This window comes from Ciconia boyciana, chromosome 1, assembly GCF_034638445.1.
Source record: "Ciconia boyciana chromosome 1, ASM3463844v1, whole genome shotgun sequence".
NCBI lineage: Eukaryota > Metazoa > Chordata > Aves > Ciconiiformes > Ciconiidae > Ciconia > Ciconia boyciana.
Window position 1 is genome coordinate 30,698,438 of NC_132934.1, and position 12,940 is coordinate 30,711,377.

At 41.3% G+C, this 12,940-nt stretch overlaps 1 protein-coding gene across 1 annotated transcript; it reads right to left on the bottom strand.

Annotated features, from left to right (window-relative positions):
• Window positions 1-42: 42 nt before the first annotated feature.
• Window positions 43-12,715, bottom strand: IFRD1 (interferon related developmental regulator 1). Its single transcript, XM_072861754.1, has 12 exons — window positions 12,379-12,715; window positions 10,068-10,172; window positions 9,033-9,114; window positions 8,444-8,568; window positions 7,990-8,147; window positions 6,621-6,671; window positions 6,349-6,527; window positions 6,135-6,243; window positions 4,016-4,150; window positions 2,625-2,753; window positions 1,517-1,612; window positions 43-739 (listed from the first exon to the last, which is right to left on the bottom strand). The coding sequence occupies exons 1-12, from the start codon at window positions 12,422-12,424 to the stop codon at window positions 650-652; spliced, it is 1,305 nt and encodes a 434-aa protein (XP_072717855.1). The 5' UTR covers window positions 12,425-12,715; the 3' UTR covers window positions 43-649.
• Window positions 12,716-12,940: the final 225 nt, after the last annotated feature.

A 12,940-nucleotide genomic window follows, 5' to 3' on the forward strand; every position in this document is an offset into this window, starting at 1 on the left:
TCCAGCTTTTCATTCATGTAGTAATCACTTTTACACAGAAAGCAAGCAGTGAGAAACATCTTTATTCCAAAAATTAAACATCCAATTTCAGAACATGAGAATCTTGGTTTTATTTTTACATTGAGGCAAGTATTTGTCATTCACTACTTCACTGTAAGCGAAGGTAATTGAACTTTATAGTCCCCTTCAGGATAAAGTCATAACTACGCAGAAATTTCTGCCCCTGAAGAGTTTAAAAAGTTAAAGTAACTTCACATGAACAAGTTCATCTTTTCATATTAGCACATTCTTACCAAAACTCTTGGTCAACGAATTCATTTAATTTACCTTTATATAAAGTCAGGAATCCAATCTGACACACAGCATTTGACTACAGTTATCCACCCCATTTAACAGTTCAGTTACAATATATTCAACCTTTGGAGTAAGTTGCATCTAATGCAAACGTTATAATGTATCCCTGCACCCAATCTTACATCAATCTATATACAGTGTATATGCAACTAAGCAACAACATGCATTATATTTACAGACTTTATACAACATACCTGTGCGCAAGTGCAAACTGTGACTACAGAAATTAAAAAATTCATTTAAAGGTTACAAATCTATTTTAATTATGAAAATTGAACCCCATGGAAAAGGAGATCTAGAAAAATTCCCCCACGTCTGCTCTTTTATCACGACATTTACTTCTAGCCTTTGTCCGAGCCTTGAATGCTGCAGAGTTGTACAAGTGCTACAAAATAAAAGGAAAAATTAATCACAGATGTTCAAAAGGCTTATGTCCTTTACAGATTTTTTTTTTATGTTAAGAAACAGCTGAAAATATCTTTTTGTTAATCTCTGAAGTAAATTGGTAGGCCTTCTGAAATTTATAGTATAACAACTTTGCACCAAAGGGTGATTCATTTTAATATATATACATTTAAAAGAAACTTGGACTGTATAAGAAAGGCTAAGCTAGGAGCAACTCTGGAAGCCAGTCAGTCTTGAACATTATACAGACACAATGTAGATTAAGTTTTTCCCCCTGGATTTTAGCACCATTCCACAAATTGTTCGTACACATGATGAGTACATTCACAACCAACAAAACAGTCATCCTAGTGTCCGTTTCACACTGGAGAGTTCAAGATACTGTCTTTATAAAAAGACTCAGTTTCTATGGTTTCCTGCAGGTCCCCACCCAAAAATGTACAACTCTCATAAGAGCCTGAGTTTCACGTGCATGGAGCATGAATCCAGTACCAATCATCAACCAAGTCAACCTTCAGACCCCCTTGGGAGAAAAGCAGTAGCAGACACGTGCCCAGTGGAAAATCTAAAATAAGAACTCAAAGACGCATACGGGCAAGGTTTGGTTTCATTCAGGACAATATGGGGCACCATTAGAACTAAAGTGACAAGTTTAAAGATGACAGCTTCTAAAGTGCATGTTTGGAATACCATTTAATTCAGGAGAAATATATTAGCTTATGAAATAAAGAAAATACATTAAGGTGCAATAACATACCCTTTCAAAACGGGATATCTTCATTGTTTTAAGAGTTGCAGCATCCAGCATTACTGGTGGACCAAGCTCAAACACATTCCGAAGGAAGTCATTTGACTGAACAAGAGACAAATCAAATTATCAGTTTCTCCTCTGATTATCAAGTCTCCAAAGATGACTACTGTTAAAATATCAAGTATACCAGTAGAAATAGCAGCAATTTGACACAAATCTTAGTATCTTTTGCAATTAAGCCAAGGAACACTTCTTCCTTTAATCAGAATAAGGCTAAGAACTAAAACTGCCCTCTTGAGAAGACAGACAGCTCCTCCCCCAGTGATTTTTTGTTGTTGTTTTTGTCCCAGCAAATTAGACACTGTTCTGTTACATCCTCTAACAAGACTGGGCAGCTGGACACAGATCTGTATGGTTTCACAACATACCAATTTTAAAATATCTGGCTGTAAAAGTAGTATTTGAAAAATCTAAAAAAGCTGCTACATGCCTGAGCTCCCTCAGTCATGCAGAAATGCAATTGACACTGGACTGAAGATCTTAACCCCATGATTATCATAGCAATTTGGGAGTGTATACTCCTAAGCTACAGTTCCTGCTTCTGCTACATATCTAAACAGATGACTAGTGAACAAGCAGTTCCTAGAACAGAGATAAGGACTTATCCCTTCCCTTCTGCAATGCTGTCATCATTGGGCTGCAAGTTGTGTTCATTATTTTTTGACTAAATCTTTGCATTCCTTTTTACAGGCTTGAACAGGAAGGGTGGAGGCATGCAGCTTTATAGCAGCCAGATGACTACACCACTCTGCTGAAAGAGAGCATAAGGATTCAGGAAAAACCCTGAAGCTAAGAAGATATTCAGCTTGAATCTCTTACTTCTTGTAGAAGTCTTCTAATTGCTAACCCAGCACACCCAGGCTACAACTCAGAAGCAGCTCACCCAGACAGTTCTAGCTCACGGTAGTTCATTTTGTAAGTGCTGTCTTTCAACACCTCTAATGCAAAGCCCATCATTTCACCAAGTTCTAGTAATGATTTTGTAATTCAGACTGAATTACTACAAAGAAGCCAAACAGGAAACAACAGTCTGAGCACGTAAACAGCAGCTCACCTGCAAATGATATTGCATCCCCGACCCGAGAATCTCCTTGAAGGTATCATAAGTTTGTTTTTTAACCCAGCAGTCAATATACATGCGCTCAGGTCCAAACTTAACCATCTCTGTAGGAAAGTCACGCTCCTATCCAAAATTAAAGGAAACAGCATATATAATTTTAATTTAAACAGTCTTTTGTATTAGGCATTGTATGTATCTCAATGAACTTTATTTTCATTAATAAATTTGGCACACCAAAACCTTCCAAATAATATGAATATACTAATGATTGTATTTTTCATAAACTGATGCACACCTCAGGTTAAATCTCATGTAAGACTTGAAGCTGACATTCTTCAAGTCAGAAAGCATTTGAAAGAGAACGCTTAACTTTCATCTTTAAAATGACTTTAAGAATTGGACCTATCTCCAGAAAAACCAGTTCTGCATGCAGGAGTCACCTTTAAGTCAGTTTGTAAGCCTCATTTAGTCCCCACCTTTGAAGTGCAGCAAGCTACATTTGTGACAATGGAATGTAACAAGTGCTAATAAGTGACTCAGATTCTTCTACAGGCAGAATCTCAAAGGTGACTTCAAATCACTTCAAAGCCTTCTCCTTCGCTTCCGAGATGTTTAACTGTTCTGAACGTCAACTAGTATTTAGTTGGTCTTACCCATACAGCAATGTAAAAAGTAATTATCTGACAAGTAAAAACATCTAGTTTGAGAGGTGTAAGATAACAAATAATCCATTAAAGTGATAAAAGTTTGACATTTGTCTTAGAGGCTTTACTCAGAAGTTATGTCACTAACCAAGTATTTTGAGAGTCCTGCTTTGTGTATTGTTCTCTTAATCTGGATATGGAAAACCAGAACATTACAGCACAACAATTAGGGCAACAACTCCCCCCTCTACACACACACTTCTTCGGCCCCTCACAGAGGTGCCATTTGGAAATGTATTTTACTGCTGAGTTGCTTTTTGTTTTACTATGCACAGCAGTTCAATAAGAGATTTTACAATAAGCCTTTTCACAGAATTCAGGACACTAATTTGGATGTCCTACAAAGTTTTCTATGAAAAAAATCTGCTCCTGGTATAAAATAAAAAGAATTTATTATTTACAGTGCAATGTTTAGCCTTCTTTAAAGAAAAGAATACTCTTCACGGATATATGGAAGTCAAGTTTGGAGCAAAATAAACAAAGTTTTACTTTCTTTGTTCTACATTCCTAAAAAAGCAGTTTTATTTTGTGTAAGTGATCAGAATTTGAAGTCTCATTTTAATGAGTTTTTCCTGTTGCTTTCACTGAAACAGTAATTCTATTTAATAATAAAACCATTTTCATTAAATTGTACACTACATAGTTACAATCCAGACATTCAAAGTAAGACAAAAGAATCACCTCAACAGCTCGTAGAACATCTCTGAAGACAGATCGCTGCTTTCTTTTATCTACTTTGGCACGGTGCTTGTTTCCATCAGTAGCCAGAGCTCTTAGTTTCTCTATTAGAAGTTCCATGTCTTCATAAAAGAAATCCTAGTCCAAAAAAAAAATTTTTTTCTTTTAGTTTCTGGCCTTAACGTCTTTCCCTGCAAACAGGAAAATGGATCTCTCCAAATTCTGGGCAGGTAGAGCTCTACAACCTGTTGTTATTTAAGGACACAGAAATGGCACTAACTTCCTGTAGTTCCATTTGCAACGTTTAAGCCAGTAAGAACAAAGTCACAGCATCCAAGTTTACTCGAGTAGGACATTATCAAACACTATTCTGGTAGCCAGAGCCACATGAAACAGTACAGCTCCTTCAGTGTGTGTATATACCTGTCAATCTGTTCTGCTCCATAATTCCTTGGGACTCAAACTGCCTAACTGATCTGATGAACCTGGCTGCCACTCCTGCCGACAAGCTGAGGGCACTTTCAGGTTATTTGCACAGAATTCAGGCTGCTGGAGACGGATCGTGAGACACCACTAGACTGATAGCACACAGAATATTTAGTCCTAAGTCTTGTATGGGGTGGAAAATTAGAAAACAGTTTTAGAAAAAATGCTTAACAAAACACACCAAGTAAACTTTAATGCATAATTGTTTAGCAGGAAATATTTTCTCCCCTCCCTTTACTAATTCAGCAGTAGTTTACCTGGATTAGTAAGATGTATGTAACCTTATGTAAAAACAAGGTTTTGTGGTTTGTTTTTTCTTTTTAATTTGAATGTTTTGTCATGTTAACTGACTAGGCTGAGTTTACCTCATGCTTTCTGAAAGAAACTTGTCAAATGCAAAACACAGTAAGCATTTTTAATCTGCGCTAATTATTAAGGATCCAAAGAGAATCATTTGTAATGATTAAAGGGGCATTTCCTCAATGGAACAGAAGAAGTTTTTAGTTAATATAGTCTCATTCGTTAATGCACTATAAGATTTTAGTTAGTTGCAGTCAGTTTGACCAAATAAAGGATCAAGTTCAAGTCTCTTTTTAAATTTTTTTTTTCTTTCAAAGTTGGCTTCCATAGCCAAGAGACTCAAATCCCTACTGTGTGCAATTACATAGAAGTCTCAGCATATTGTTTCAGATTATGCAGTGTTAGTGTGTTGTGTATCCTAACTCAATTGGAGTTATCTTTTCACTTTGGACAGTGTCCTGGCAAAGCACAGCAGCCTTGATCGAGCTAGGAGCCCTTCAGGCAACTCTCCCAGACTGTGCCATGGGTAAATAGAGACCATTTCCTTCAGTGCTGTCAAAAAAACAGTTCAGAAATTAATAAGGCATATTGAAGAATGTAAAGGCAAGTTTAGCTGTGTATGAGGTAATACAGAGAAGCTTGCACCTAATCCAACTCAAAAGCAAACCCCAAGAAGTCTCACCAAATGTAACAATACTGGTACCTGTGCAAAATTTATGCAAATCCTTTCAAAATCTCCCCCCTTAAATTGACTGACTAGTCCCCACCTGACTAAAATAGTCACAAATGCTGTGAAACCATCACATGCAATACTAGTTATTCTTCTCAAGGTACCTAAATAAGGATACTAAAAAAACAATACTAAAAGTCAATATGGTTTCTACTGAAGGATAGATTTTTTTAGCTGTGAGAGCAGAATTGTGCAGGCTGTGAATTACTGGAACTTGTCTGCATAAGTATCTAATGAGTGTTCCCACTACAGTAAACAATACTGTTTTATCCTGGAATCTCTAGGGATTTTTTTTTTTTTAAAGCTAGTGTTGGATTTAGATTTTAAAGCTTGCACACTACATTTCTAGTTGCTATTCAGTACCATTTGATGTGTTTTGTTATATTGGCCCTGTTTTGCAATATGGAAATTAGTGTAATAATGATAGCTAAATTGCTGTGAATCATTGCTAGACCCACTTAGATTGGGGCAGAGTCACTACAAAGAACATAACCCAGTGAATTATCTGCCACTTGTTGAGATCTGGGGTGCTATACATCTCAGGTTAAATAATTTCTCTTGTCGTCATCCCAATGCAAGAAAATTTAGCTGCTGACATCAACTTACAGCATCTGTTTCGCGTGCCAGTTCAAACAGAAGGGCTAGTGTTTCTCCAGCAGCTATTCTCATGTTGAGATCATCACAAGACAGCAGACTTGGAAGTTTATGCAAGTGCCTAAGGAGTAAGTCACATTTCATTATGATGTAAATTTTGTTGACACTGCTTCATTACATATAAAACCAGTCATTACAAATTTTGTTTTCCAAGAAAGATACTCACGTTTCAATTTTCTTCTTCACTTCATTCATTGGACAAATGGTCAACAACAGTGTCCATGCTAAGAGAGCACTGATGTGAAGCACAGTATTATGGGTACTCGATACACCATTAGTGTCTCTATCTCGCGGATAGGCCTTTGTGAAGATGTTTTCCAGGCATTCCATAGTAGAGTACAGTTCCTGAACAGGGGAAAAAAGATCATGGAAGTGGCTTAAGATTCACACATTTTCATATTGTCAATTTATATTTAAAAAAATATTATTTATCCTCACCGTAATGTCATCAGTGACAATGAAACAGCAAATCCCTAAGCAGGTTGCACACTAGATGCAAAAGAAAAAAGTGTCAGTATTTGACATTAATGTTACTGTTGACAAAACGTTCAAACTTTGACCTCTGAAATTCAACACTGGAGTAATGGAAACTTGAGATTAAGACTTTAGCAGAGGAGAAGTCTTCAACACTGTTTAATTCAGCTGCTTTGTAACAGTTAGCTCTCAGTTCCCCTCTACTCTCAGGATGATTTTACAACATATGCTACTCACAAGCCTTCACTTTTCATGCTGTATCATTTAATATAGCTTACAAAGCCCCTCTAAAAAGCTACATATAGCACTCCTTTCACCCTATTATTTTAAATCCCACTAGGACTCACTAGCAGAAATTATGCTGATATACAGTAATGGACATATGATATTTATTCACAGCTGTGGGAAATATTTTCCCCTCTCTGCCCACTATTACAATTAAATGGCACGGAAACACTGGACTTCAAGAGCCTTTCTTGGCACTTTCCAACTTCTACTGCAAGGTCCTACACATCTCTTCCCTATCCCCCATATTCTGCTGAGTCTCCTCTTACAAAGAGTAAGGGAAAAAATTGTTTGAAAGATGCTTGCACTAACCACACAGGACTCAAAACTAGACTTAAACAGGACAAGCTTTAATAGCTTTTGTTTCTTTGTAGAAACAACTGCTGTTGAACTAATACTACCTCCTCTTCCAGCTCACAGGATCTATTGTAATACAGCTTGAGTACAATAGAAGTAGCCAGCTATGCAATGATAAACTGAAGTTTAGAAAAAAACCCCAAACTCTTGGCAAGACTGTCTTCAGTCAATCTCAAGTATACCGCTGATGTATAGATGAGATGACTGGTTGAAAAAACTTAAAATACTTTTGGTAGTACGAAAGTATCAAATACGTAGTTCTGTATCTGCTATATGCAATTTTATCATATATAAATATATTTGCATAACTAACATTCCCCTGCTGTTAAAGAAGTTAAAATTAATACAGGAAGGATACATCAGTCAGTGAGAAAACTTTTTATTTTTTTCTATAGGACTTCAACATCAGCCCTCAGAACTGCAGTAAGGAGACTGCAACATAGTGAGTTAAGACACAAAGTACTAGATGTAACAGCTCTTTAAGGAAGCTTCTAGGTTGAAGAAGAGAATTATGTTCAACCTTTAGGTGGAACTTTTTAAGCCAGTGAAAACTGCTATGCATCATTCAGAGCATATGTCAACATTATGAGTTTACACTAGTGTAGTAACCTTTAGTTCTGGACTACAGAACAGTGAGCTGGTCAAAAACTGCCCTTTCTCCCTGCCTGGCAAATAAACATTTTATACTTACAGCCTGTCTGGCTTGGATACTGGCTGTTCCATCACAGACAATCTTCTTCAGAACTGGACCAAGGGTCTTAAAAATCTCTTCACTTTCAATTCCTGACCCCATCTGCACACACAGAAGACATGCCAGTCCGGCAGCTGCACACTGTTCGTCGCTCTTACCTAGAGATTAACATGCTATGATGAGTAATCATCTTGTGCATTGCTTCCTTCCTTTAAAGATAATTAGTCTGAAAACTTGCAAGTGGAAATTCAGAAACCAACAGTCAGAAGGTAATTTCAGTTAATATTCTAGGTCAGTTAAAATATAACATCTAAATTTTAAAAAGGAATGTTGTTAACATAACTAAATTAAGCACTCTATAAAGTACTAGAGAAGCCTCACAGTCTTAATTCCTTTTAAACAATCAGCTATTTCATGGGGATTATTGCTTTCTGATAGCAAGCATGTTAATTACCTTTCTTTATGCAGCGTTCAATGCTATCAGTTAGTGTCATTCTCCTTTCCATGATAAATTCATATAGTATTTTAGAAGAAAAAGCACTTTTCAGACTTTCAAGAGCTGCTTGTCTTGTCTTTGCACTGTTAGAAGAGAGAAGGAAGACCTGAAATCAGCACACATGAGTTAAAGCTCAGCCTTTGTTTTTATGGTAGTTTATATTTGTCTGTGCCCAATAGAAGAGCACAGACAGCAGCCACACAGCAGACAGAACCCACAGCAGCACCATAGAAATGCTATGAATTGCCTCCTTCCTCAAGGACAGAGAAACTTAGGTTGGAGATAGAGTTCACAGTAGTACACCAAGCTGGAAATGAAGTCACTCTACTTAAACTATTAAGAAAGGAAAGTCTGACTCTCACTTATACGAAAACTTGGTGGAGGGAGAAAGGTATTTTCAGATCCAGAAGAAAAGCAAGTTCTCCCCAGCATGAAACAATTGTAATTTCAGTAAGCATATAAAAAATGTTTGATGCATATTTCCCTTATTATATCAGAGGAAGACGGAAAACAATGTATGAGTGCATTTATTCAAAGCATACTATACCTCTTGTCCAATGTAAGATCAATAAATCCCTTCAATTTGTATTCTAAGTCTTCTTGAGTGGCTTCTTCATCAACTTCAGGCCCTAATCCAGAGGAAATAATTTAGTCCTACTGATATGCATTTTATTAGCAGACACAGTAGTGTTCAACACTTAACGTTTTTAATACTAACAAGAAAGTTTAATGTAGACAACAGCTACAGAATTGTTCAGTATTACAGCAACAGAATGGTGTTAAGCCCATTACATCAAACTGCCCCTTAAAATACTTTTATAAAAATTGATCTATTAATACATCTGTGCTGTTTCTATACTTGCTTCTTACGTGTGCCAAGAATGAATGAGGGAGCTAATCAGGTCTTATATAAATTTGCTACAACTGACACCCATCAGCCAATCCTGTCAGCCACACATTTTCATACAGTCTACTACACCTACCCCTGGAGTACAGCAGGGTGTTCACTGCTGATGCAGTGCGTACTGTCTAGGCAGCCTGTCCCATCTGGCATCACTTCAGATGCCTCTGCAACAGCAGCTCAGTTAAGAGTGGCAAGTATTCATAAGGAAGGCTCCCTGCCTTGTCCCCCTGTAGCAGGCCTTCAGGTCCCCTCCTCCCAACAAACTGACATTAGAGCAGCCCAGGTTGCAAAGATGGTAGTGGAGACAAAGCACAAATCTAGTTCAAAAAAGGCAAATGTGACTCTTTCCATCCCAAACTCTTTTGCAGTTCTTACAACCTCAACTATGTGTTATGAAAATCAATGTCTTATAATGCACTTTAACATTCTTATTGTCTCCAAAGGTTAGCATTGTATAATTCTAATAGAAAGAAGACTAATAGTTTCATGAGAGGCTCATGAAACCTAGAGTATAGTCTTACCAAACAAAACAATAGCCACTAGATTAACAATCATACAGTGTTTAACAGAATGTCATTATTTTGCTACTGCTACTTACAGTCTAGTACTTAAAGAGTTTAAGTCAGCTTAGGTTTTATGTTTTCAGAAAGATTAATAGATATTAATGGAAGACTGTACCATCCTCAGTGAAGCTAGCAGGATCACTGAAGCCACTGCAGTGGCTCATAGTTTCAATTGAAGCATCTTCATCACTAAAAGGCTGCACATTTCTGGGCTGACCACCTTAAGGAAAGATGAATACAATAGTTTGGTCATTTTTCATATGCAAAAGGAAGAACACCAAAAGTAGAATTTAACCTTCCCAACAGATTCACTCTCCCAGACCCAGAAAGCACATTTCCTGACTCTGCTAGCTCCTTTACTCCCACTTGTTCTGAAGACTTAGTTGTCTCTATTCTGGAAGATCATTTGTGAATAGTGGGGAAGAGCGCACCTAGTTTTCAAAGTATTGGTAGAATTCCTAACTCTAGACTTTGGATCCTTCTAAATCAACTTCAAGTTAATGCCATTTCCTGTGACTGTGCTTTAAAAATAGCTCTATCTTAACTGTTAGGACGAGCTACCTTAAAAAATTGCCATACAATCTTTATTTTTCAATTTTGAGGGACTTGAAGCCAGGATAAGCTATACATTTAGGCAAACATACATTACCCAGTTCAATGCAGGATTTACGGGATTAAGTGTAGCATGTGCAGCAGCAGGAATGTCCAACCTCATTTTAATACTGAATTACGAAGACAAGCCAGAACATCAAATGCTTCAATAGGGGAAAAAAGTTTTCCCTCTCAGGATCAAGGCGGCCTCAGTTCAGTAATTTCAGTGTTTTTGAAGAAAGCAGTATTATTTTCACCAGTGCTCATCTCTACAACTTTTCATACCTGTATCTTATTGTTACAGCATTAAGAGTTGGAGGAGTTAGACCTGATAACCCTGTAATTTCTACCGCTGTCCTATCGTAGCCCTTAATTTGCGTCTACTACAGTTGATTAACAAAAGAATAGTTTTACTGTTATTTCTCTAACAGCTCCCAAATATCACTTACAGAATACGGAATTCTGCTCTTCCACCTATTTTTTGTGGTACAATTGATTCTAAATTATTTAAGAAGGCAGTGCACAGCGCTTGCCAGCTTCAGGCAGGCTTCCTGACTACCCAGGCCCTCTAAAGCATTTTTATCTAGGCAGAATCAACCTTGAGTTGATCACTGTCCAAGTGCTTTCCAATAAAGTTAAATTCACACTTCAGAGGTTTTGCAGCTCTTCACTGCAAACCATCTACTTATATCACTGACCATAACCACTGATATTTCCTGCAGTTACAAAGGACAAACATTAGCCAATGCACCGACCAAGAAACTTGGAAGTTCAGAGCTCTGGCACGGCCACCTTCTTGCTTCTAGTGATGTCATACAGGGAAATTCAATGGGAGAAGTGGCAAGAATGACTGCCAGCCCTTCACAAACTAAAATAAAAGCATCTGCAGAAAGACCCAGTGAATTGGTCACTTTCTGAACGTTTGATACTGGGGAGACAGACTCTGCTCACTCTGCAGACTCTGCTATGGTAGCCTGAAGTGAAATTTCTCACCACTCCACAAAAACTCCATTCTACCAGGCATCAGCACCTCAGCCACACACATTCTGGATCTGTACGAAGACTGTGTATTTTCTAATACCCTCTTTTAGGCTAAAAAGGTTTTTTTGAAGATACTGCAGCCTTTCAGAGCACAATGCGCTGATATACAGCCACACCAGACACCGGAGTGACAGCAGCAGCCGCCCCCCCACCCCAAAAGGGCCCACCGCTGGCGGCGTGCAGCAGCGCGGACACCGGAGGCTGTGCGTGCCGGGGACGCGCCCCAGCGCCTTTAACGCTGCCCCTGGCCCGCAGCACCTCGCGGGCCCGGCCTCCCCCGCCGCAGCCCGGCTCTCCGTGCTGCCCTAGGGCCAGCCGGGCGGCAGCCGCGACCGCGGCGGCCAGGAGGCCCCCGGCGGGGCCGGCGCCGGGCGGGGCAGTCCGCTGCCCTTAGGGCGCTGCTCGCCGCCGGCGGCGCCAGGCACGGCCGCCTCCCCGGGGCCGCCCGCGCCGCCGGGCGCATGCGCGAAAACGGCGTGAGGTGGCGGTTTCGAGGCCGGCTCCAGGCAGCCCGGCGGCGCCCCCGGGCCCGAGACCGTGCCCGGCTCCGGCTCCATCCCGGCCAGCGGGGAGCTACGCGGCCGCGCCTGTCCGTCCTGCCGCTTTCCCACTAGTCCCGCAGGGAGCCGGGGCGCAGCCGGCCAGGGCGGCCCGGCCGATCAGGGCCTCTCCCGCCGGCGAAGGCCGCCCCCCCGGCGGCTCGGGCGGCCACGGGAAACGTCGGGCGAACCCCGCGCCCCGCCAGGCCGCCCCTTCCGAGCCCCCCCCCGCTCCGAGCCCCCGCCCGCGCTCACCGGCTCCGCGCTGGTGGTTGCTCCCCCGCTTCTTAGGCTTGGGCATGGTCGCAGCGGCGCTCGGCTCGGCTCGGCTCCCGCGGCCCCCCTCCGGGTCTCGGTCTCTCTGCTCCCCCCCGCCCGGGAATCAGCGACAATCAGCCGATGGAAGAGCAGGACCGCTTTTTACTCCAACGCCTCTGCGAGGCCGACTTCCCGGACCGGGGCAGCGGAGGTGATTGGCGAAAGCAGGCGGAGGACGAACCGGCGGCGAAGGCAGAAATCCCCGTGGAGGCCCGTGAGCGGAGTCGATGCATCTTTCTCCTCTCAGACACCCGGGGCTAAAGGCGCGGAGGGGGCGCCGGCGCCGCTTTTATAGCCCGCCGGGCTGCGGGGGCGGGGCCACGCGCCGCGCCGCTGCCGCGACCAATGGCCGGGCGTTGCGACGGCGAGCGGCTGACTCAGTCGCGTGAGGTGGTGACGCGGCCGCGCTGCTACCCAGCGGTGGCGCTGGGACGTCATCGGCGCTTCGCGCGCCACGCCGCGGTGCAGGCTGGGAGCGGCGGGCTTGGCCGCCAGCCCA